Raw genomic sequence first — 27,556 nt, 5'->3', positions numbered from 1 at the left:
TTCATAGGAGACAAGAAGCTATTAACTGAGAGCAGCTGAGATTTGGTGCTCTGTAGATGTGCAAATTGTGGTCTAAGCAGCGACATCTTCAGCTTCTGTTAGTCTCAGGAGAAGACAGTCTGGGCTGTGGGTGTAACAGGTCCTTCCAGGCTGACAGCGGAGTCATTGCAATGTCCACCTTCCAGTTTCCAAGTTTATCTGCTGAAGCTCACAGAGAGACTGAAAAGTGAAGTAGTGATGGGCTGTGTTATGTCAGGGTGGAAATGGCCACGAAGAACTTCTGTGGACCACGTAGCACCTGAACCCATTTTACCCACCCTTGACCTGTCTCTTCAGCAACGTCACCTGCTATCAGAATCGTGGAGACTTATTCAGCAAGATATCGCAAAAGTTGGAGTTATTCTGTTTATCAGGTAAGGAAGGAAGCACTTACCCTCCCCTACAGTAAAAGATTGTTCTTATTTCTAGGATACAAAATACACAGTAGTATTGCTAGATTGCAGCAGTGAAAGGGTTAGTCAATAATGCCAGTCATGTGATTTCAGGCTCTTTGAAACCCACCCTGAGTGTAAAGATGTGTTTTTTCTCTTCCGTGATGTGGATGATCTACATGAACTGGCAAACAGTAAAGACCTGCGAGCCCATGGACTCAGGTAAATGTTGCTGACGTGTCTTATTTATAGGTTTCACTTTTGCTTTACATATATAACTTTATATGGGTCTATCCACACACATACATAACAAAAAATGAATGGTTACTCATCGCTATACATCGCATCAGTTCGATGTGATATATAGCTTTGATAAGTAGCAATTCATGTAAACTGACCATTCCGGCATCCTAGGCTCCAGCCAGGGCTGTTTCTAGACAATTTGGCTCCCAGTGGCTCCTAGTAAAAAAAATCATCCCCCCCCCCCCCCCATAGACAGTGTCCATCCGTCCGTCCCCCATAGACAGTGAAAAAACTATTTTGCATGCGGCTAAGGCACGAGCAGTCGGTGAGGGTGTGTGGCCTCACTAAGATGGGTGTGGCCTCACAGGAAAAGACTACCTTACACCCCAGTTTTTGCACCAACAGATCTCGACCAGCACAGGGAAAAAAAGTTCCACAATATAAGCCCCGCTCCCACACAGTAATGCCACTTGCACCATATTATGCCACACACCGCAATGCCCGTGATACATTATGCCCTACAGTAAAGCTTCTAATTACTTTTAAATTACATGCTCATTACCAGGGGTTTCATGCGCTGGGTGTCATACTCGTGTCAGTTTCATGCTTGTTGCAAGGGTGTGTATTGCTCGTTGCCAGGAGATTCATGCTCTGTGTGTCGTGCTCATTCCCAGGGGTGGATAATGCTGATGCTCGTTGCAGGGGTAATGCTCGTTGCAGGGGCAATGCTTGTTGCCATCCCACCAGCACTGCGATCCTGCTCCCCCTCCTCCTGCCCTTAGTACTCCGCTTGGGGGGGGCGGAGTACCGTGAAATGACGTGGTTGCATGTGACGTTATGATGCGGAGTACTGTGGGAGGGAGGACGGGGGAGCAGGAAAGGATTGCACGGCTCGCCCGCCGCTAGAAACGCCACTGGCTCCAGCTGTGCTGTCATCTCCCGCAGTTCCCTCTGCGGTGCTTGGAGTCGGCCAGCAGGTCCCTTTTGTGCATGCACCGGCAGTTGAGGTCCCGGGAGGCTGCAGGAGCTGCTGGGAATTGAGGGGGTGGAGCTAGCGCGAGTGCAGGACAGAGTGAGGGGAAGCATTGAGCTTCCCTGTCGTTTCACATTTAAGTACCACAATTACACTATCCTGAGATGGCGAATCTGTACAAAGCTCTGGGACAGAAAGCTGAGCTCTCCCGTCTTTCCTGAATTGCACTCACCACACGAGCTTCCCTGACGTTTTGCACTGCAGTTCAGATTGCACCATCCTGGGATGGCAAATCTGAAGCTGAGCTTTTCGTCCTTTCACCTCCTTTCAGGCACAGAGCGGGGGTGCCGCTGGAGGAGTCAGGAACTTCTCTGCAGTAAACCGCTTTGTGAATAGACCAAAGGTGAGAAAAGCACAACAGGGCTTTTCTCTGTTTTATGAATAGACCCCATAGTCATCCGAGGGCATCTATGCACCAATGTTTGTGCCCACTTTCAACAACCTACAACTGTACACACCTACTTATCCTACAGACGTGCACAAATTCAACAAGGGGCCGCCAGAGGTACACTAGCAGGGAGGGTTAGTGGTGAAACACCTTTATATGAGAATATCGTCTCAGATCCATATTGTTAAAGAATTTACCAACAATGAAGCTAAACAATTATGTAAACTCTTTTTGTGGATTCAGCTCTCATCTAAGCAAAGCAAATTCACTGATTAACATCTTTTCAGCACAGTGTGACCAGAGAAGGAATGGAATTGTACTCCACTGGAGTCAGGATATTAATAAGTCGCATGTGTGAAGTTAATTTCACAGAAGTGCGTTACACCTCCCCTCTTCTCTGCCATCCCCCACCCCCTCCCCTCCCGCTCTTGGCTTTCTTTCTGCCTTTATAACAAAGTATTTATATTGCCTAACAAGAACAAGATACACTACATGTGTGCCTATTAATACAAATGGTGCACACAGAATTTCAAAGTAGTTACACCCATTCCATGCATCTCACAAACTTAACTCACACGCATGGTTCGCTCCCATTGTGTGTACAAAACAATATTACATACAGGTAAGAGGACGGGTTCGGTATGATATACCGACAGTCGGAATGCGGTTGGTCACATGACTGACTGCGGCATCCCAACAATGAGGATCCCAACACTGGACAGGGGTAAGTATTTTACCCCTCTCCTGCCCCCTTCCCTAACCCTAACCAGTGCTGTTTCTAGCGGCGCCCACTTTGTGTACCTTATCCGGTTCCCCCTCCTCCCTCTTACACAGTACTCCACTCGGGGGACGGAGTTTCGCAGTATGATGCGGTTGCGTCGTGACATTACGATGCAACTGCATTATTTCATGAAACCCCTGCTCCCCAAGCGGAATACTATGACTGGGAGGAGATGGAGCAGGATAGCAGCGCCCACCAGTGCGTATACACCCCTTGGCAACGAGCATTACCCTTGGATACGGGCATGGATTCCAGAGCATGAAATCCCTGGCAGTGAGCATGCCTCCCAGCACATGAAACCCGTGGCAACGAGCATGACACCCAGCGCATGAAACCCCTGGCAACGAGCATGAAACTCAGTGCATGAAACCCCTGGCAACGAGCATGACACTCAGCGCATGAAACCCCTGGCAACAACCTGGTAATTTAAAAGTATTTAGAAGCTTTACCGTAGGGCATAATATGGTGCAGGGGGCATGATATGGTGCAAGAGGCATTACTGTATGGGGCATAATATGGTGGATTTTTTCTTTAACTGGTGGCCGAGGTCTGTTGTTGCAGGGTCAAAAACTGGGGTGCAAGGTAGTCTTTTCCTGTGAGACCACGCCCATTTTAGCACAGCCACATCCCCTAGCCAGGAGCAAAATATGTTTTGACCCTAACCCTTGGGGTGGCGGCTAGGACTACCCCTCGGGAGGGTGGTGGCTACGGCTAACCACCCCCCTAGTGCATAACCCTAAACCCCCCTTAGTGCCTAACTCTATTCTTCCCCTGGGCCCTAAACCTAACCCCGATACTAACCTTCAGCATTTCGGTGCAAGTCTCCCGAGTGGTATCGGGATTCTGGTGTTGGACATATGACCACTGGGATGCCGAATGCATCCCAGAGAGGACAAGCCACTGAATTGAAAGCAAAGCTACAGTACCACCTAGGAACATATTGTAATAACATTGCCCTACCCCATAGCTGAAACAGCCTATCCAGAACTTAAATACAGAACCTGGGCAGCAAATCTATTAAGCTAACCTTATTAATTGCTTCAGTTCTAAAGTTGAGTAAGACTCCTCCTCAGCACTATTGTGGGATGAGTCTCGCTCATAAATAACACATGCATAGTAAAAAGATTTAAACATTATATTTGCCCATCCTTCTCCATATTTTCTGTTAGGGGTAGGGGCTGTTAACCAGTGGTTCCCAAACTTTTTTGAGTCACAGCGCCCTAGAGTATAAAAAAAAATTCACGGGCATCCCTAGGCCAAAATTTTTTTTTCCGGAAAAAAAAAAAAAAAATAACATTAAGAGGTCTATTTACTAAGCCTTGGATGGAGTTTAAGTACCAGCCAAACGGCTCCTAACTGCTATGCCACAGGCTGTGTTTGAAAAATGACAGTTAGGAGGTGATTGGCTGGTACTTTATCTCCATCCACTTTATCTCTGCTTAGTAAATAGACCCCTAAGTAAGTTGTGTTTTTATGTCATATTTAGGCTCAGTTATATGGTGAGGGGCAGGATTCACTTCTGTTTGTCCTCATATTTTAATGATTGGCAGCCACATGCACTGGTTTTGTCTATTACATTGTTTCTGGATCACCAACCCAGGGCTCTCCTACAAGCGTCCTGAGGCATCCCAGGGCACCTAGGCACACAGTTTGAGAACCACTACCCTACACTACAGAAATCAGTAAGAAATACAGAGATGATTTCAATAAGCTCGAGTGCACCTTCATTTGGTGGAACGGGAGTCTCCTCTCGTATTTATTAGGCGGGCTGCATTAAAACAGAGGTTCACAAATACAGTCCTCAAGACACCCTAACGGTCCAGGTTTTAAGTATATCCATGCTTGGCCACAGGTAACTTAATAAGAACCTAAGTCATTTTGATTTATCCATCTGTGCTGATCCATGGATATACTTAAAACCTGGACAGACAGGGTGCCTTAAGGCCCACGTTTGGGAACCTCTGCATTAAAGTTCATTTTGTCATCAAATCTCTGAAAATGCCATTTTCATAGGTATGACCACATTTCTCATATGCACCAAGTCTGAAATGCAATACATTCTGGAGCTTGGACCAGGTAGGTAATGACCATGTCGACCTAATGCATGTCGACCAATATTGATTGACCTAATCACTGTCGACCTAAGTGTGGTCGAATTAATGACCCAAACCCCTTAATTATTGCAGCTGGTCTGTAGGTTACAGCTCCCAGCTCCACTTCTGCAAAAAAATGCAACAATGTAATTTTAGTGACAAACTACAGAGATTAACCCTTTCTGTGACTGTTGCACAGGGATCACACAACCTCTATTCATAGGTCTGAATTCAATCAGGGGAGAAGTTCTCACCCGCGAAGAAGTGCAAGTATATACCGCACTTACGGTACCGTTGGAGTCACAGATATTTTCTTGCAATACACTATATACATAGAAACATAGAATTTTACTGCAAGGGTCTGGGTCAGGGCCAGCAACAGAAATCTTGGGGCCCAGTACACTGATATCTCTGTGGCCCCCTCAACCCCACTTAACTTGGCAGAGGGGATCTTTAAAAAAATGGAGCCTTTGACTCCATTACCCGGCTCTTCGGTGCCGGTGGCAGGGACATACAGAAAAGTGCCAGCACAGCGACATGCGTTTTGATGGCAATACAGCATGGACCACAGGGACTGGGCAAAGTGATGGGATAAAAGGAGGGGGCAGGGTTTAGGGTGCCTGTTAATTGTTTTCCTACTTAAACAGAGCAGTTGGAGTATACACTCCAAAAAGCAATATTGGCACTTTGGCCCTGTTATTTGTGTTCCTTATCCTTGGGGCCCCCCTGAACCTCGGGGCCCTGCACAAGTGTCCCCTTTGTCACCCCCTGTCGCAGGGCCTGGCCATGCACTGGGGGGTGCCTCAGGACACTTGCAGGGGTGCCTTGGATCGGTGGTTCAGGACCAATTCAAATTATTTATCATCAATTTAATAGGCAAAACCAGAGCTGGTGGCTGCCAATCATAAAATATGTGGACAAACAGAAGTGAATCCTGTCTCTCACCACATAATTGAGTCTAAGGATGACATATAAATACAATTTAATTACTGTAAATAAAAATTCTACATTTAGCAATAAGAAACCTTTGGCCTGCGGGTGCCGTGAAAACAATTCTGATACTCTGGGGCGCTGTGATTCAAAAAAGTTTGGGAACCACTGGCCTATGGGCTTCTTTTCACAATGTGCACTGATCCAATCAGATCAATCCCAGTGTCCCCTGCGGCGCTTGCACTAGCTGACACATGCACAGATAGGACTCCTGGGTCATAACCCTGGAAGTAATTTAATGCAAAGGACAGCTCTTATCGAGGGTGCATGCAGCGTTACTAAATGCCATTATGCTTGTGATGAGTGGCGGGATGCATCTTATACAAAATATGATGCTTGTCTACTCTTGTCTGGTGGTCAGCATTACGAGGCAGTGCAGCTTTAAGTTGTTATAAAATTATAAAGGGACAGCTCACTGGACAAGGAACTATTCCAAAACAATGGGGCCAAATCTATTACCCTCCACACCCATCATTTTGAGTAGGGTGATTGCTTAAGCTGGTCATATTCTGCACGGGATGTAGTCATCATCCTGGCGGTCGGGATCCCGGCCACCAGAACAGGATGCCAGCAGGGGACCCTGGACTATTCCCACTCGTGGATGTCCACGACACCCATAGAGTGGGAATAGTCCTGGGCCCCCTGCTGGCATTCTGGCAGCCGGGATCCCGTCATTGGTATGCTGACCGCTGGTCATGCTAACCCAACCCTACTGCACAATACTGCAGGTGACACCCTGGAGGGGAGAAGCAATGGGATGAAACTCAGAGCGCCTCCATACGCTACACAGCATGACATTGGCTGAATGGTGGGTTTTACAGGTTTGACATCCAGACCGTTTTTCAGTCATTTTACAGGCTGTGAACAATTGTTATTGAAGTCAATTGTTATCAGCACGGCGTGGCTTGTGGAGGGGGCAGGTCCCGGCCGTTGCCTAGCGACCGGGATGCTGCACTTCCTCCGTCAGCCGGCGCTTCCGGGTCCTGCCCTGCTCCTAGCAACGCTACCACAGGGGGGACTGGGAGCCGCCTAGCAACTGGGACGCTAGAAACAGGCAGCATTCCCGGTTGCTGGGCAACTAGTCTAGCTGTACGTCCTTTCATTTATCTCTGATTACTGGGTTCTGATAGGTGCAGCACCATTTATATTCCTTTCCTGGCCTCTCCCAAATCGCTGGTGATAAGTTCACACTAAAGCAGGAACTATCAGCTCGTATGAGATCCTGTCTGCCTGTGTGATACCCGTGACTCGGAGACCTTGCCAGATTGATTGCCTGATCAGATCCAGCTAGCCTTGTATTCAAGTTTTTGTGGAGTCTCCACGCAGACACTGCTTTGCCTGCATTTCTTTATCGTAAACATCCTGTGCATTGTTGCATGTAATTCCAGCCTAGTTGCTTATAACATCTTTGGGCATTGTTGCTTTCATATTTATTAAGTTGCTTATTACATGTTATGCATTGTTGCATTCACAATCATTCGTATATTCAGTGTGCATTGTCATACGTACATTTTGTTTATGCTAAGAACACACTCCTCAGTCTGTGCCTTAGCATAGTAGTAAGGTTGTGTCAGGTAAACGTCTCACCGTACTGCATTTACCCCTGCCCAGCCTCCGATAGTCGCCTTGTATATAGCAAAAACCTGGGGGCATCTGAGTACGAGGAGGACCTAATTCACTTTGGAAAGGTGGATGCTATAGGCAAAGTCTTTGGCTGCAGGAGACTAAAAGACTACTGGTCAGTGGGTAATTGCGTGAGCGTCACAAGGCACCACCTATAAACCTACGGAACTGAGGGCCTAATTCAGACCTGATCGCTAGGATGCGTTTTTTGCATCCCTGCGATCAGACAGTCGCCGCCTACAGGAGGAGGGGGAATTTGCTGTAAAGTACAGGTTAAAGTTAGCATTTAACCAGTAGATGTGAGCTGAACAAGTATATAAGATGAATGCTGGGTACACATCTAGCGATATATCGTCTGTCCGATTGAACGGCTGTTATATCGCAAGTGGGTTGATGGGTGTATGCAAACAATATAGAATTCAGAGATATATCATGTTGGCCCAGCAGCACAGTCGATGCCTGGTATACCTGCAGATACATTGGTGTCTGGCTGTGTGTACAGGCGATCAGTAAGTATATATGCTTACAAGAAAAAAGAAGTAAAGGCGCACAAAAATATGAGGTAACCGACTGCTGTTTTGATGCAAATTGTTGATTTATTACTAATTATATTTAAAATATTAAAAAGCACACAATAAAACAAAGGTAATTACCATAAGACCAATAAACATTAATTGGGTTAATACCACATATATTAGTAATAGCTCCACACAGACTGATGCTTTGGTTAATGAATGGCTCCATCTAAAGATGACTTAATGCATGCACCCATCTAATTTAGAACAGAAATGTATGGATCTCCTTCAGCTGATATGATCCAATTCCCAGCACATATGTAAACAGAATATGATTAGTTTTAGTCCCAAGCATTAGCTGTTAGTTGTGCAAAAGGTAAATCACAAGGATGAAAGCTTGATTGCATGCACTTATATAATTTGGGGAAATTGCAAGATAGTTCTCCTTCAGCTGATTAGTCTGATTTCATGCACACATGTGAACACAGTATTAACTCCAAGCCATCTGAATTATGTAAAGATAATCACAAAGATTAAATGTGGACACACGCCGCTCAAGAGATAGGTGCTGTCTGTTGTAATGGTATAGTTTATACTTCACCCATTGGTAGTATCAGGAGCGCTCCCGTATTGTGTGAACCCGTATGTCCTCCTATTAGTTCCTCCTGCCTGGTCCCCAATCACCGGGGTCCTGATGTCAGATGCAGGGGATGGGGGGCTTTGTAGCTGTATCCACGGGTTCGTATAACGGCGGCGGCTGTGGGAGTGTGGAGACGCCTGTATGTGTCGCGTGCCGCGACTTCCGGTTTTGGGCTTCCGGATTTTGCGTTCCACTTGCGGTTCACCTGATAATGAATCACCTGACGCGTTTCTCCGCCCACAAGGATGGCGGTTTCATCAGAGGATGATAGGCTCATCACCATGGTCTCTTTTTATCCCCTCAAAGGGCTCCCAATTGGATAATTCGTGTTAACTCTTAATCTCCCTTAATTAGGATGCATTCCCATTCTGTTCTATCAGTGTTGTTTTATAACCACAGCATATAGTTAATAAATGAATCATTAGCTCATTAATATGTCCTTACTCACATTTACACAGTACAAAACAATTATATTATATTATTGAGGTGCCTGTCTACTATTCAATTCAAAGGAAGAGATAATAAAGAAGATATATATTCTATACTCCAACAATCATTAAATACTAAACAAACACAAATATGTACAAGTATATGCATATTAAAACAAACACACATACATATGTACATATGAGAAAATTTGTAGGTATGAGAAAATTTAATTTATAAACATATAACATGTTATCCTATCTTCTCAGATTTCGATTCATTTTCCATGTATATATTAATATTACGACTACATACTTGTTTGGCAGATTTTTTATATATATGTATATGTATAAAACAGTATTATTAAAATAATAAAATAATAAATAAATAAATAATAGGATCAAATAAACACACATATTTAGAGATCGGACAGGTCAGGATGTATAAAGGAATGTCTATAGAGAAAACAGGCATATATTCAATTATCCTATTATCCTATAGGTAGAGACAGAGATCATATATAGAGACAGAAATTCAAATTTAATATTCAATATTTGTTATTTGATATTCAGTATTTAGTATTCAATAATTAATAAATAAATAGTCAACAATTAATCATTAATTATTAATCATTAATTAATCAGGAGGAGAGAACAAGGGAAAACAGACAGATGGATATCATCCCTTCAGTTTTCCTTCTCATAGGGAGACAATAATAGTATATTTTATACCTAATCGTTATACATACTCATTATTTATATATATATATATATATATATATATGTTTATATTGTGTAATTATTCAATTTAAATTAATTGATGTCATCTTTAGTTTTAAAGTCTATAAAAATCCAAATGTTCAATTCAGAAGAGGCATCATAATTCCTATTAAGTTCTGGTTTATGATTCTCCTTATGTCCGCAGCATGAGTATTATACTGTGTCACAAAAACTATTGTGTCCCTAATAGAGTCTTCTTTTTCTTTCTCTTCCTCCCCCTCATCTTTACTTTTAATCCTATTAATCCTATTAATATTTTTATTTATATTTTTATTATTATTATTACTATATTTATTTTTATTATTATTTTTTACAAGTAATGCGCATCTATCTTTCTTATTGGTATCCTCTAACGCATTCTTCAGGATATGAGAAGGGTAACCTTGGTCCTCAAAAGCTTCATATACTAGTTTTACCTGTTCTTGATAGGTATCTTGTCTATAACAGTTTCTTTTAATCCTATAAAATTGGCTTTTGGGGACATTATCCTGCCAGGCACGCAGATGACTACTGTCGTACCTCAGAAAGTTGTTTGTATCAACTGGCTTAAAAAAAGTTTTAGTTTCTATATTTTCGGCCCTAGACAGGAGCGCAATATCCAAAAAAGTAATAAAGTGAGGGTGTGCCAAGTGTGTAAATTTGAAACCAAAATTATTACAATGAAGGTGATTAACAAATAAAGTGATAGAGGTTAAATCTCCATCCCAAATAAAGAATAAATCATCAATGTACTGCTTATACAGGACCAGGTTCGCCCCGAAGTTAGCACCCCAAATGAGCACATCCTCAAGTGCACCCATATAGAGGTTAGCATAGCTCGGGGCAAACCTGGTCCCCATAGCGGTACCCCGTGTCTGTAAATAAAATTGTTTATTAAATGTAAAGTAGTTATGTTCCAATATATATTTTATTGATGCCACTATAAACATCCTCAGTTTTTCTTCTAAGGATGGATCTTTATCTAACACCTGAGTGATTACCTCCAATCCCTTCTCATGGGGTATATTGGCGTAAAGCGATTCTACATCGCATGTAAGGAAATGATACGATTTTTTCAATCTTATTTCTTTAATGATATTTAAAAATGGTGTCGTATCTCTAGTATATGATTCCAGTTTAGTGACATACTTTTGTAAATGTGCATCAACAAAATGTGACAAATTAGAAGTGATAGACCCAATACCAGAACTAATAGGATGACCCCGGGGTGAAATAAGTGTTTTGTGAATTTTAGGTAAATGATAATAAATGGGAGTGATGGGGTAAGGGGTATAAATAAACTGCCAAGTATCCCTGGAAATTGTGCCCCTGTCTAGGGCATCATCCAAAAGAATCTTTAATTCTTTCTGAAAAGTAAATGGGATTCGAGGATAAGGTTTGATAAAACAGTTTATTACCCAACTGAGAAGAGGCTTCTTTCAAGTAATCACTTGTATCTTGGATTACGAGACCACCGCCTTTATCAGCTTTCTTAATGGTGATATTCTCGTTCATCATCAAACTATTAAGAGCTCTTCATTCATCATTAGTCAGATTATCTTTAAATGGAATTCTGTCTGCTCTATCACATAATTTTCTGAAATCTTCCATGGTGGTGTTATAAAAACTGTCCACCAGGGGGCCCCTAAACTGGAGGGGGTAGAACTCTGATTTTTTTCTTAAAAATTTTATCATCTTTTTTCTCAATGCTGTATATTTTAGTAGTGATATCTGGGTCAGGGGTACTCTACCGCCTTAATTCCTCCAAATCTGTCAAAACACCTCTATCTGATTCATCAAGTAAGATGGGTGTATGTATTTCTCCATCCTTCTTATTATTTATTTTTTTCATGGCAAAATATTGCTTACGACTTAGATTCCTAGTAAACCTGTTAAGGTCAACAAAGAGGGTAAACAGATTTGTTTTTTTGGCAGGAGCGTACTTCAGACCCTTACTTAACAATTGTTTTCTGGGGTACTGAGCATTTTAGTGGACAAATTATATATTCCTCTATAATTCATATTTGATATAGTGGCATCAATAAAATATATATTGGAACATAACTACTTTACATTTAATAAACAATTTTATTTACAGATACGGGGTACCGCTATGGGGACCAGGTTCGCCCCGAGTTATGCTAACCTCTATATGGGTGCACTTGAGGATGCGCACATTTGGGGTGCTGACTTCGGGGTGAACCTGGTCCTGTATAAGCGGTACATTGATGATTTATTCTTTATTTGGGATGGGGATTTAACCTCTATCACTTTATTTGTTAATCACCTTCATTGTAATAATTTTGGTTTAAAATTTACACACTTGGCACACCCTCACTTTATTACTTTTTTTGATATTGCGCTCCTGTCTAGGGCCGAAAATATAGAAACTAAAACTTTTTTTAAGCCAGTTGATACAAACAACTTTCTGAGGTACGACAGTAGTCATCTGCATGCCTGGCGGGATAATGTCCCCAAAAGCCAATTTTATAGGATTAAAAGAAACTGTTCTAGACAAGATACCTATCAAGAACAGGTAAAACTAGTATATGAAGCTTTTGAGGACCAAGGTTACCCTTCTCATATCCTGAAGAATGCGTTAGAGGATACCAATAAGAAAGATCGATGCGCATTACTTGTAAAAAATAAGAATAAAAATAAATATAGTAATAATAATAAAAATAAAAATATAAATAAAAATATTAATAGGATTAAAAGTAAAGATGAGGGGGAGGAAGAGAAAGAAAAAGAAGACTCTATCAGGGACACAATAGTTTTTGTGACACAGTATAATACTCATGCTGCGGACATAAGGAGAATCATAAACCAGAACTCAACCATATTAAAAGTAGATACCCTCTTGAATATAGGGTCTAATACTAATTTTAAAGTGGTATATAGGAAGTCGGATACTTTACAATCAAAATTAGCCCCCAGTATGTTTGGGAAGAGGAAACCCAAACAAGAGATTAATAAAATAGAAAGGAGTATGGGTATTAAAGATTGGAGATTAGAAAGACCAAAGGGCTTCTTCAAATGTGCTAAAAATAAGTGTCTTACTTGTAATTATGTTGGCTCTAGGAAAGTAACCAGTTATAAGTCAACCATCACAGGAGAAATATACTCTCTAGAAAATTTCACCAATTGCGAATCTTCTTATGTTGTATATTTACTTACTTGTGAATGCGGCCGACAATATGTTGGTCGCACCATTAGAAAATTTAAAACACGTTTTTTGGAACACAGACGTAACATTTTGAAGAAAAGTTTGCTACACAGTGTATCTAGACATACAAATTACTGTCAACAAGGGGAATTAATGAACATTACCATATGTGTGATTGAACAAGTCAGATCGACTGAAAGAGGGGGTGTTAGGTTCAATCTGCTACGCAGAAGGGAAGCCTACTGGATATTCCGACTAAAGACACTGGAACCTCTAGGGCTTAACGAGAATATTGAACTAAATAATATATAGGAATTATGATGCCTCTTCTGAATTGAACATTTGGTTTTTTATAGACTTTAAAACTAAAGATGACATCAATTAATTTAAATAGAATAATTACACAATATAAACATATATATATATATATATATATATATATACATATAAAAATAATGAGTATGTATAACGATTAGGTATAAAATATACTATTATTGTCTCCCTATGAGAAGGAAAACTGAAGGGATGATATGCATCTGTCTGTTTTCCCTTGTTCTCTCCTCCTGATTGATTAATAATTAATGATTAATTGTTGACTAATTATTGATTAATTATTGAATACTAAATACTGAATATCGAATAACAAATATTGAATATTAAATTTGAATTTCTGTCTCTATATACGATCTCTGTCTCTTCCTATAGGCTAATAGGATAATTGAATATATGCCTGTTTTCTCTATAGACATTCCTTTATACATCCTGACCTGTCCGATCTCTAAATATGTGTGTTTATTTGATCCTATTATTTACTTATTTATTATTTTATTATTTTAATAATACTGTTTTATACATATACATATATATAAAAAATCTGCCAAACAAGTATGTAGTCGTAATATTAATATATACATGGAAAATGAATCGAAATCTGAGAAGATAGGATAACATGTTATATGTTTATAAATGAAATTTTCTCATACCTACATGTTGTTTATATGTACATATGTATGTGTGTTTGTTTTAATATGCATATACTTGTACATATTTGTTTTTGTTTATTTAGTATTTAATGATTGTTGGAGTATAGAATATATATCTTCTTTATTATCTCTTCCTTTGAATTGAATAGTAAACAGGCACCTCAATAATATAATATAATTGTTTTGTACTGTGTAAATGTAAGGACATATTAATGAGCTAATGATTCATTTATTAACTATATGCTGTGGTTATAAAACAACACTGATAGAACAGAATGGGAATGCATCCTAATTAAGGGAGATTAAAAGTTAACACGAATTATCCAATTGGGAGCCCTTTGAGGGGATAAAAAGAGACCATGGTGATGAGCCTATCATCCTCTGATGAAACCGCCATCCTTGTGGGCAGAGAAACGCGTCAGGTGACTCATTATCAGGTGAACCGCAAGTGGAACGCAAAATCCGGAAGCCCAAAACCGGAAGTCGCGGCACACGACACATACAGGCGTCTCCACACTCCCACAGCCGCCGCCGTTATACGAACCCGTGGATACAGCTACAAAGCGCCCCATCCCCTGCATCTGACATCAGGACCCCGGTGATTGGGGACCAGGCAGGAGGAACTAATGGGAGGACATACGGGTTCACACAATACGGGAGCGCTCCTGATATTACCAATGGGTGAAGTATAAACTATACCATTACAACAGACAGCACCTATCTCTTGAGCGGCGTGTGTCCACATTTAATCTTTGTGATTATCTTTACATAATTCAGCCGGCTTGGAGTTAATACTGTGTTCACATGTGTGCATGAAATCAAACTAATCAGCTGAAGGAGAACTATCTTGCAATTTCCCCAAATTATATAAGTGCATGCAATCAAGCTTTCATCCTTGTGATTTATCTTTTGCACAACTAACAGCTAATGCTTGGGACTAAAACTAATCATATTCTGTTTACATATGTGCTGGGAATTGGATCATATCAGCTGAAGGAGATCCATACATTTCTGTTCTAAATTAGATGGGTGCATGCATTAAGTCATCTTTAGAAAGAGCCATTCATTAACCAAAGCATCAGTCTGTGTGGAGCTATTACTAATATATGTGGTATTAACCCAATTAATGTTTATTGGTCTTATGGTAATTACCTTTGTTTTATTGTGTGCTTTTTAAGATTTTAAATATAATTAGTAATAAATCAACAATTTGCATCAAAACAGCAGTCGGTTACCTCATATTTTTGTGCGCCTTTACTTATTTTTTCTTGTCTGCATATTGCATTTTGCGTGGATTCCAGGTCCACATTGGGAAGGCAGCCGAATATAGGTCGTCCTCTCTCTCTCTTTTTATAGAGATTCAGTACATATATATACAGCGCCAGACACTTTGGTTTATAGTATATATGCTTACCTGAATTGGCTGCTCTGTCAGCATCACATGTCACTGTGGTGTGTACCAAGGGGGCCATTCCGAGATGATCATAGCTGTTTACACTGACATGCGGGGGGATGCCCAGCGCAGGGATATCCTGCCCCGCATGTCAGTGCCGCCCCGCCCCCCTGAAGTGCAAAGGCATCGCACAGCGGCGATGCCTTTGCACTTCAAGAGTAGCTCCCGACCAGCGCAGCTTTAGCGTGCTGGCCGGGAGCTACTCATCACTCCCCGGCCCGCAGCGGCTGCGTGTGATGTCACGCAGCCGCTGCGGCCCGCCCCCCCCCCCAGCGACCGCCTCTGCCTGTCAATCAGGCAGAGGCAATCGTAGCGGAACCGTCGGGCATGCGCCGGTGCCACATGCGCAGTTCTGACCCGATCGCACCGCTGCGGTAAACTGCAGCGTGCGATCGGGTCAGAATGACCCCCCAAGTTAATGGCTAGAGAAGGCCTTGCTCATTAGAGCTTACAATCTAGAGATAATGACGTCATCACTCAGTGGTTCTGTCATTTTGATTAACCATTATGCTTCAGCAAGTATATTGTTAGGCCCAAGGCAGTTTCAGTTTCCTTGAGAACCATGTCCTGCGTTATGAGACTGAGGATAAAGTGTGCAGTACAAAATCTCTACACATCATATTGGTGTAATATACATTGTGAAATACCATCTCACAGAATACAGTGTGATTCACCAAGCCATACCTTACCAGGGTCCTATCATTTGTGGAGAAGATTGTTGCTCGGATCGATAATTCTGCCCGGCTGGAAGAGCTAGCATTGGAACTTGGAAGAAGTCACTACAGATATAATGCTGCTCCTAAATATTATCAGGTGAAAAACCTCTACTGTTCTTTATGAATGAAGGCACTGCTCATTACTCCTGCTGCTGGGATCTGTCTACCTCATGTATTGTTGGTGCTATTGACCTGTTAAGCAGCAACCTAGTTTGCAACTATATCATCCGTCCCAACATGACTCTCTCCAGGAGGGACACAATGCTCTGCTTCTGGACTTTTCTCTTAATTTGTGATTGCCGGTCATGTATGACTATATACAACATAAAAAAAGTAAAAGAGTATAGATCATGAGTATAGCAGCAATAGGATTTAAAGGAGCAATAATATAAGCCACAAAGTCATGCATGTTTGGGATGTAATATTCAATTGACATTCAATTAAAATTTTTATTCGATTTATTAAAATGTAATATTCGATTTAAACTCAATGGCAAATAAACAACTGCTTCAAAAAGAACGCCCCTTAGTAAATGTACCCGGTCACAATATTCACATTAAATATATTGACATGTTCGTAATGTCTATAGGCATTTTATGTAAATATTGTTTTGTGTCAACATCGTAGGATTCTTTTAATTCTGTCCCTAAGGCTGGGGCCACACATGGCGGCCAAGAACGGGACTCGCTTGGCCGCAAGGAGACTGCTCATCGGCGCCTGTGCAGGTGCCCACACATATGCGGCAGACCAGCCACCACGTGATCCAACCGCAGCATGGGACGGACGACAGGACGGTGGGATTTCAATGTGACCACATACACATTTCAATGTATGTGTTCACAGCGCTGTGTTCCATTGAAATCCTGTGTGTCACTGGCTGAATCCTGTTCTACAGCATCCCGCAGAACAGGATCCGTATTCACACAAAACCCCCCTCCCGGCCAAGCGGATCCCGTTCAGCGAGACCCGCTTGGCCGCTATGTGTGGCCCCAGCCTTACCCTAATACTAAGGTGGGATTTATCAAAGCTTAGAGATAGATAAAGTGGAGACAGATAAGGTATCAACCAATCACCTAATAACTGCCATGTTATAGGCTGCATTTGAAAAATGACAGGAGCTGATTGGTTCTTTAAAACAGTCAAAATGGACGTTCAGACAAATTGGTAAAATCCATTTGATTTAACTGAACCATAATTTTTGACCATTTTCCAGCTATTGGGAGCAAATGTTTTATTGTCATTTGCTTCCATATATTACCAGATTTTTGTTCCAACCAAAAAAATTGACCAGATAATCTTATAGTGTGCATCCATTTTAAGAAATAACTTGCTTTAGTGTTGTTATTAACCTACAGGATTACACTACAACTTCTCACCAGCATTCTTTTCCTCTATGGAGGACATTCTGACCCGATCGCAGCGTGCTTTCGTTCGCACAGCTGCGACCGGGTCACTACTGCGAATGCGCGGGGGCCGTAATGCGCACGCACGTCATTGAGCCGTCGACGATTTTGAAGAAAGCGGTCGCAGCGGCGACCGCAAGAAGACTGACTGCAGGAAGGCGTTCCGGGGCGGCAACTCACCGTTTGGAGCCGTTTTCGGGAGTGGTAAGGAAAAAGCAGGCGTGTCCAGGCGAACGGAGGGCGGATGTCTGACGTCAAAGCCATGCCCATCATCGCTGGATCTGTCGCACAGGGTAAGTATGTCCAGGGCTGGCCTTGTTTTGCAGGAAACTTTTTTAGCATAGCAGGGCTGCACAAGCGATCACAGCCCTGCTATGCTAAAATACACTCCCCCATAGGCGGAGATTAGTTGAACGCACCAGCAGCAAAAAGTTGAATGGTGCGATCAACTCGGAATGAGGGCCAATGTTCTATACTTTGACTGTGGCTACATCAATGCAATTTTTCTTCAATACTGGTTATGTGCTGTGGTATATTAGGGCTCTGAATAGCAGAGCCAGATTAACAATGGGGTGGATAGCATGATGATGACAGGCCACCAGCTGGCCACACAATTCGGCCATAAATCTTAAGTATTCAAATTATTGGGCTCTTTTATCAATGAGTGATAAAACTTGTTGTGAATGATAAACTTTTAGCATGTGATAAATGGTGCTCCAGCCAATCAGCTCCTGTCATGTGTTCAGCAACTAACTGTCATGTGTTTGAAAAATGTCAGTTAAGAGCTGATTGACTGGCGCACCATTTATCATACACTGCGAGTTTCATCATCCAGAATGAGTTTATCACTCGTTGATAAATGGGCCTCTATATTTCTTTTTTCCTCACAGAATGATGCAATTTTTATACTTTTAAACATTTATGAAGACATTGGTGCTGATAGTGTAGGTATGTACACATAGCCGCACGCAGACGCTGACATGGGGTGCCGCTACAGACTTCCCCCCTTCCGCTGCATTACAGTCTACTCCCCCCACCCCCCCGTCCAGGTTACAGACTGCTTACCTGACGGCCCAGGTGAGCAGTCTTATGTCCCAGAGCAAGGGGCAGAGGAGGTAGTCCATTACCCGGCAGAGGTGGGTAGACCCCCGTGTCAGCGTCTGCGCGCACCTGTGGTTGTACACGCCAACATGGTACTGGACACCCCCCCACCACTTCTCACAATAGGCCCTTGAGCATATTCAGCATCAGGCCAATGTGGCCCTTAATCAGTAGCCAGCGCTGGGAGACAGGGTCACAGGACAGACATACTGACGGCGCCGGGAGACAGGGTCACAGGACAGACACACTGACAGCGCTGGGAGACAGGGTCACAGGACAGACATACTGACAGCGCTGGGAGAGAGGGTCACAGGACAGACACACTGACAGCGCTGGGAGACAGGGTCACAGGACAGACATACTGACAGCGCTGGGAGACAGGGTCACAGGACAGACATACTGACAGCACTGGGAGAGAGGGTCACAGGACAGACATACTGACAGCACTGGGAGAGAGGGTCACAGGACAGACACACTGACAGCGCTGGGAGACAGGGTCACAGGACAGACATACTGACAGCGCTGGGAGACAGGGTCACAGGACAGACATACTGACAGCACTGGGAGAGAGGGTCACAGGACAGACACACTGGCAGTGCCGGGAGAGAGGGTCACAGGACAGACACACTGACAGCGCTGGGAGACAGGGTCACAGGACAGAAACACCGACAGCGCTGGGAGACAGGGTCACAGGACAGACATACTGACAGCACTGGGAGACAGGGTCACAGGACAGACATACTGACAGCGCTGGGAGACAGGGTCACAGGACAGACATACTGACAGCACTGGGAGAGAGGGTCACAGGACAGACACACTGACAGCGCTGGGAGACAGGGTCACAGGACAGACATACTGACAGCGCTGGGAGAGAGGGTCACAGGACAGACACACTGACAGCGCTGGGAGACAGGGTCACAGGACAGACATACTGACAGCGCTGGGAGACAGGGTCACAGGACAGACATACTGACAGCACTGGGAGAGAGGGTCACAGGACAGACACACTGGCAGTGCCGGGAGAGAGGGTCACAGGACAGACACACTGACAGCGCTGGGAGACAGGGTCACAGGACAGAAACACTGACAGCGCTGGGAGAGAGGGTCACAGGACAGAAACACTGACAGCGCTGGGAGACAGGGTCACAGGACAGAAACACTGACAGCGCTGGGAGACAGGGTCACAGGACAGACATACTGACAGCGCTGGGAGACAGGGTCACAGGACAGAAACACTGACAGCGCTGGGAGACAGGGTCACAGGACAGACATACTGACAGCGCTGGGAGAGAGGGTCATAGGACAGAAACACTGACAGCGCTGGGAGAAAAGGTCACAGGACAGACATACTGACAGCGCTGGGAGATGGGGTCACAGGACAGACATACTGACAGCGCTGGAAGAGAGGATCACAGGACAGACACACTGACAGCGCTGGGAGAAAAGGTCACAGGACAGACATACTGACAGCGCTGGGAGAGAGGGTTACAGGACAGACATACTGACAGCGCTGGAAGAGAGGGTCACAGGACAGACATACTGACAGCGCTGGAAGCGAGGATCACAGGACAGACACACTGACAGCGCTGGGAGACAGGGTCACAGGACAGACACACTGACAGCGCTGGGAGACAGGGTCACAGGACAGACTCACTGACAGCACTGGGAGACAGGGTCACAGGACAGACTCACTGACAGCGCTGGGAGATGGGGTCACAGGACAGTCACACTGACAGCGCTGTGAGACAGGGTCACAGTACAGACACACTGACAGCTCTGGGAGAGAGGGTCACAGGACAGACATACTGACAGTGCTGGGAGACAGGGTCCCAGGACATACATACTGACAGTACTAGGAGAGAGGGTCCCAGGACAGACACACTGACAGCGCTGGGAGATGGGGTCACATGACAGACACACTGACAGCGCTGTGAGACAGGGTCACAGTACAGACGCACTGGCAGCACTGATAGACAACCTCACATCACAGACAGTGCTGGGCAGAGGAGCTCACCCGCTGTCCCCTGCGGATCAGGCAGCTACAGACTCTTCCCCCTCCATGAACTGTGTGCTGCTCTTCTCCTGATGACATCATATAAAACAACATGGCTCCTACCACCAGCTACAAAATGCTATGTTCCTTGATGTCCCACTTAATATAAAATAGCAGTTACCTGTATAAAAGCACCCTTCTCATCAATTAACTGGTAATTGGTTACAGAAATCAGATGCATTTCCAACACTAACATTTTGATTTATGTTGCAGTATGTGGGCACTGAATTTATTTCAGCTGTTCATCCAATTTTGAAAGACAAATGGACACCAGAGCTGGAGAACGGGTGGAAGGTACGTAGCTTGGTCAACGCTAGTCATATTTACTGCTTTCTATTTACTATTTCTATAATCTAGATGGGGCATTGGCAGGTTAATTACCCACCTCAACCGTTGGATACGGGATTAACCAGTAACAACACTCCCATGCCAAGTAGAGCTCGCAAGTACCGTGTGAGCCTCAATTACTGTGGACGTGGGAATATTTTCATTCATATCCAACTAAAGAATACTTTTCATTTATTAATCAATTCTGCCCTTCCTTTAAGCTTCTGCTTTGTTATGACAACCAACGAGTCACAGGGGTAAATGCGCAGGGCTGCAGGTGTAGATCTCAGGACCAGCTACTTCTCCCATGGGCAGCTGTCTTTGTAAAATTAGTTCCCCTACGCTAAACAAGTGAGTTTTATAATGAATATGCCCCTTAATATCAAGTCACCAACAGCATTGTAAAGCACTTTTATGAACGGATTTAATCAATCACAGTCACAACTTCAATCTGCTAGCTATAACAGAAACCTGTCTCGCACAATCAGACACAGCCTCCCCTGCAGCACTGTCACATGGTGGTCTCCACTTTACACACACCTCCAGGCCTGGTAACCATAAAGGAGGAGGAGTTGGACTATTACTTTCCAAATCTTTCGCATACACTGTTTTACCACAGGTTCCATCACTCACATTTACATCATTTGAAGTACATTCCATTAGGGTTTACTCTCCTTTCTCTCTGCGTGTTGCAGCTATCCATCGCCCACCTGGGCATCCCAAACAATTTCTGGAAGATTTTTCTGCCTGGCTCCCTTACTTCCTGTCCTCTGACATCTCCACCATCATCATGGGTGATTTCAATATTGCTATTGATTGTCCAAAATCTGCTTCTCACGCCTCCAAACTACTCTCTCTAACCTCCTCTCTCGGCCTCTCCCAATAGACTGACTCCACTGCCTTGATCTAGTATTCACCAGACTATGCTCCATTTCTGAACTCACTAACACTCCTTTCCCCCTCTCAGATTACAGCCTTTTCACCTGCATGCTCTCCTCTGTTAATTCAAACTCTATGTTGCTCAACTCCTCCAATCTTCCTCAAACCTGCAGAAATATTAACACAATTAATCTTCAAGAACTTTCCACCTCACTCCAAAAACTGCTTTCACCTATTTCTGCATTCACCTCTTCTGAGATGGCTGTATCACACCTGAACGAGACTATAGAACTAGCCCTTGATGAAGTGGCTCCAGCTACCTATCACACTCCACGTAGGCCTAGATGTCAACCATGGCACTCTAAATTAACAAGACAACTACAAAAACTCACACGTAAACTTGAACGTCAGTGGCGTAAATCTCGTATTTCAAGTGACTTCCTCACATATAAGACTGTCTACAACTCTTATAGAAATGCCCTGGACACTGCCAAACAAACATATTTCAAAACTCTTATCTCTACTTAAGCCTCTAACCCCAAACAACTCTTTAATACATTTAAATCACTTCTGAATCCTCCCTCACATACCCCACCAGCCACTAGATCTTACTTCCTACTTCAAGGAGAAGATTGATAAGATCCGAGATGAAATGGTATACTCTTCGGCAGCCAGTGACCTGCTCAGTTCTTTACCTGAACCCTCTGGTACTCTCTCTTTATTTGATCCCACAAATTAAGATGAAGTATCATCACTCTTCTCATCCTGCTTCTCTACTACCTCTCCTCTTGATACTTTACCCTCACAAATAAGTAAAGCTTTGTCTCTGGTGCTCATCCCTACCTTAACTAACATCTGTAATCTCTCTCTCTACTGGTATTTTTCCTTCACTCTTCAAGCATGCAGTGATTACTCCCATTTTGAAAAAGCACAATTCTGACCCTGACTCTCTCTTAAACTACCGCCCTATCTCTCGCTCCCTTGTCTCTCTAAGCTACTTGAGAGACTTGCCTACACTCGACTCACACACTTTCTTAACTCACACAATTTATTGGACCCACTTCAGTCAGGCTTCCGTTCCCAACACTCCACAGAGACAGCACTGACTAAAGGGGTTAATGATTTGGTCACTACGAAGTCTAAAGGCCATTACTCACTACTTATTCTTCTAGATCTATCTGCTGCCTTTGACACTGTTGACCACTCTCTTCTCATACAAACACTACAATCCCTAGGTCTTAAAGACACAGCCCTCTCTTGGTTCCTATCCTACTTATCTAATCGCTCCTTCAGTGTTCGCTTCTCTGAATCTACCTCCTCTTCACTACCTCTTTCAGTTGGAGTACTGAAAGACTCAGTCTTGGGTCCTCTGCTTTTCTCTATCTATACCTCATCTCTTGGGAAACTAATCAGCTCTTTTGGATTACAGTATCATCTGTACGCAGATGATACTCAAATCTACCTATCCTCCCCTGACTTGTCCCTATCTGTACTTGGCCATGTCACTGAATGCCTATCTGCCTTAATATTTCAAAGACAGAGTTAATTATATTTCCACCGGCCAATAGTAGGTACCAACCTGATATCTCTATCACTGTTGAAAACTCGACAATCTACCCTACCCCACAAGCTCGCTGCCTAGGTGTCATCCTTGACTCTGATCTGTTCTTTGTTCCCCACATTCAATCTGTCTCAAAATCATGTTACACGCAACTAAAAAAACATATCCAAAATACGATCATACCTTACACAAGACACTGCTAAAACTCTAATCCATTATCTCCCGCATTGATTATTGCAATAGCCTCCTAACTGGTCTTCCAAAAACGAGACTCTCACCACTACAATCCATGATGAATGCAGCTGCAAGGCTAATCTTCCTTGCTAGACGTTCATCGTCTGCAGATCCACTCTGTCAGTCCCTCCATTGGTTACCTGTATTCTACCGTATTCAATATAAAATACTTTTACTCACACACAAGGCCATTAACCATACTACACCAACGTACATCACTTCGCTTATCTCAAAATATCTCCCAACCCGATCTCTTCGCTCTTCACAAGATCTGCGTCTCTCATCCACACTCATTACTCGCTCCCACTCACGATTGCAGGACTTTCATTGGGCTGCACCCACTCTGTGGAATGCCCTACCATGTACAATAAGACTCTCCTCTAGTCTCCAAACCTTCAAGCATTCCCTGAAAACTCACCTCTTCAGGCAAGCGTATAAAATTCCAGAACCGCCCACATAACTTTCATAAACCTTCCTATCAAATTGCTTCCACTCTGCACAGTCCACACATATCCTCACATGTCTTCTCATACTTCCTCTCGACCCTGGTTCATCATTGCTGTATGACCAAATCATACAGCCCACCAAGAACCTTTGCAATCTGGTGGACAACTATGCAATAGATAGGCATGGATACACAAGGATAGGTGCTATTTCCCTATAGATTGTAATCTTACGAGCAGGGCCTTACTACCTCTATGACTGTTTGTTATTACCCAGTTTTGTTATATCATTGTTTTTGTTATATCATTGCTATTTCCAATTGTAAAGCGCAACGGAATTTGCTGCACTATATAAGAAACTGTTAATAAATAAATAAATGACACTAAACCAGCTATAATATAACACACAGAAAAAGGAAACACAATTACAGTACAATCCCTGTCACCTTATAGGATATCCACTTTGTGCTTGATACATTATAATCAGGCTCCTCTTCTGACAGCATGACAGCAATTCCACTTCACTGTTACCAGCGGTGCCGGGATTCTGAGTGCTGGCACCCCAACCGCACCCGTCTCACAGGTAGATGTACAAGATACACAGGGAGTGAAGAGTGAGTGCAGTAGGAGCTAGAACCCCTTTCTATTCCTGACAACATTCTTTATGCTGAAGATCAGTAGTCTCTCTTCTGGTCTATAAGGCATGGCATTTTATCCTAGTACAGAGAGAAAGCATTGAGCCTTGAAAACCCTTCTCCTATACAGAGGAGGATTTACCACAAGGCAACCAAGGCAGCTGCTTAGGGCCCTTTGGGTCTCAGGGGGCCCTGTGGGTCCCAGGTGGGGCCACCAATAAGGCTCTATGGAGGGAATTTCCGGTGGACCGTGACCACCGTCAAAAAAAAAAATGTCGGAGCACTAGGCTGGCTGAACACTACCATAATGGGCTATGGGGACCTGCTACATTAGTGAGGGGAGCACAGATCTAAAATGCAGTAATTGAGTGGTGTAATATTATGGATGTTAGAGGTGAGGGGCCATGGTACAATCAGTGAAGGGGGAAAGTAATATATTGTAATAGAATATAAGGAGGAAAAACAACAAATAATGTAAGAGGCATAAATTAGGAATGAAAATATAGTACTATTTATTGTTTGTCAGAGGGGGGCCCTAAATCAGTATCTTGCTTAGGGCCCTCTGAGTTCTAAATCCACCTCTGCTCCTATAGAGCAGGCAGTTTTTGGAACAACCTTGGTATTGCCCCATGGTGATGGCAACTCTTGCAAATATATTGTTCATATACATGGATATATAATTTCAGGCACATTATACCCATCCCATCCACAACATACGTACAGTTAAATAAGAATGGCCAATCCGAAGGAAAGAGGGACCAGGGTGTCTTGATGTTTTTTTAAACACGCCCTTTCTTTGCTCCCCTCTCCCAGCACCCAAGGAGCAAATACGGTCACTCTGAGAAATGTAGACTACTGATACGGCCACCATACACCCACAGCTGGGTGAGGCTGAAAGTATTCTGACCACTTGGCCCAAGCACCAAATGGCTGGACCAGGGGTTAAAGTGTGTGTGTGTGTGTGTGGGGGGGAACGAGGTGGAACTGAGTTCCACCACCTGTAATGGTACTGGGAACTAGTTCCACCATCTCCATTGCCCTGCACAGTAATCCCAAACAGAAAAGCCTGCCCCATCATCTGCGTCAATCGATGATACAGGCGGCACTAAAGTTGCTGATGAGCTGCAGCCACCTACTCCTTCCTCAGGTCCTGATGCCTCCATGGTCCTCCTCCATGAGTTCCACCACCTCACCAGGACCACTTTAAGCCCTGGGCTGGACCATGACCAATCTTGCCACTCACCTATCAGACTAAATTAGAATGTGATCCTGTGACACAGGCAGAACCTTGGTATGACATCTGGTGTGGCCACTTTACAGTGCTACAATGTTTTCCTACGGTATGTCAGTACCTGATCTGTACCAGTATGACAATAAGGTACAGAGGGGCAGATTAATAACGCCTGGTGAAGTGATAAAGTGGAAGGTGAGAACGCACCAGCCAATCAGCTCCTAACTGTAATTTTTCAAACCCAGCCTGTAACTTGACAGTTAGGAGCTGACTGTCTGATGCGTTATCACCTTCCACTTTATCACTTCACCATGTTTAATAAATCTGCCCCACAGTGTCTATTACATTACAGTCGGTTATCCTGCAGAGTATATACAGGTGACTGGCTGTAAAACATAAACACCTAAAAACATTGATAATAAATTGTTTTTTTTTTTTGCATCTCCAGGGTCTATTTGCCTATATTTGTGCAGTGATGGAAAGAGGATACAAGGAAGAAGAAACAAGAAGGGCAGATGGCAAGACACGTAGCCATAAATTACCACATCAGAGACAGGCCATGGCTGTTTAGCAAAGATGCAAGAAATCACCCTATGGTATTGCACAGGGAGGTACACAGTTGTGTGTAGGCATCAACCACTCTGGGTGGGTGTTTTTTTTATACAGGTCCTAATGCCAATTCTCCAAGTTACTGCAAGGTTTGGTTAAGCAGATGGCTCTCCGATATAGGGAGTCATTCCGAGTTGTTCGCTCGTTATTTTTTTCTCGCAACGGAGCGATTAGTCGCTAATGCGCATGCGCAATGTCCGCAGTGCGACTGCGCCAAGTAAATTTGCTATGCAGTTAGGTATTTTACTCACGGCATTACAAGGTTTTTTCTTCGTTCTGGTGATCGTAATGTGATTGACAGGAAGTGGGTGTTTCTGGGCGGAAACAGGCCGTTTTATGGGTGTGTGCGAAAAAACGCTACCGTTTCTGGGAAAAACGCGGGAGTGGCTGGAGAAACGGAGGAGTGTCTGGGCGAACGCTGGGTGTGTTTGTGACGTCAAACCAGGAACGACAAGCACTGAACTGATCGCAGATGCCGAGTAAGTGTGGAGCTACTCAGAAACTGCTAAGAAGTGTCTAATCGCAATTTTGCTAATCTTTCGTTCGCAATTTTGATAAGATAAGATTCACTCCCAGTAGGCGGCGGCTTAGCGTGTGCAAAGCTGCTAAAAGCAGCTTGCGAGCGAACAACTCGGAATGAGGGCCATAGTCCACAGTAATCAGTGTCATCAGTGGGCAAACTAATGGACTCTCCTGACACAGGACAGCAGGTCATACACTATAGCTCACTCCTAATTGGAAACACATTACAGAGATCTTGACACAATTGTCTATATAATATACAGTATATATATATATATATATATATATATATATATATATATATATAGTATTTATTTTG

The 27,556-nt window shown here is 43.4% G+C and overlaps 1 protein-coding gene across 1 annotated transcript; it reads left to right on the top strand.

Annotated features, from left to right (window-relative positions):
- Window positions 1-27,498, top strand: LOC134980025 (neuroglobin-like). The gene is made up of 5 exons (XM_063946622.1): window positions 1-413; window positions 546-653; window positions 16,216-16,336; window positions 21,010-21,090; window positions 26,555-27,498. Exons 1-5 carry the CDS (start codon window positions 238-240, stop codon window positions 26,675-26,677), a joined length of 609 nt encoding a protein of 202 aa, XP_063802692.1. The 5' UTR covers window positions 1-237; the 3' UTR covers window positions 26,678-27,498.
- The last annotated feature ends 58 nt before the right edge of the window (window positions 27,499-27,556 follow it).

The sequence above is a fragment of the Pseudophryne corroboree genome, chromosome 12 (assembly GCF_028390025.1).
Source record: "Pseudophryne corroboree isolate aPseCor3 chromosome 12, aPseCor3.hap2, whole genome shotgun sequence".
NCBI lineage: Eukaryota > Metazoa > Chordata > Amphibia > Anura > Myobatrachidae > Pseudophryne > Pseudophryne corroboree.
This window is presented reverse-complemented; position numbering and strand designations above follow the sequence as displayed.

What these genes read in the sequence shown, in the direction of transcription:
- LOC134980025 (XM_063946622.1), top strand. Translation starts at nt 238, where the DNA reads ATGGGCTGTGTTATGTCAGGGTGGAAATGGCCACGAAGAACTTCTGTG. An exon ending in GGAGTTATTCTGTTTATCAG is followed by an intron (nt 414 to 545) that starts GTAAGGAAGGAA and finishes ATGTGATTTCAG; the next exon opens with GCTCTTTGAAACCCACCCTG. An exon ending in CTGCGAGCCCATGGACTCAG is followed by an intron (nt 654 to 16,215) that starts GTAAATGTTGCT and finishes ATACCTTACCAG; the next exon opens with GGTCCTATCATTTGTGGAGA.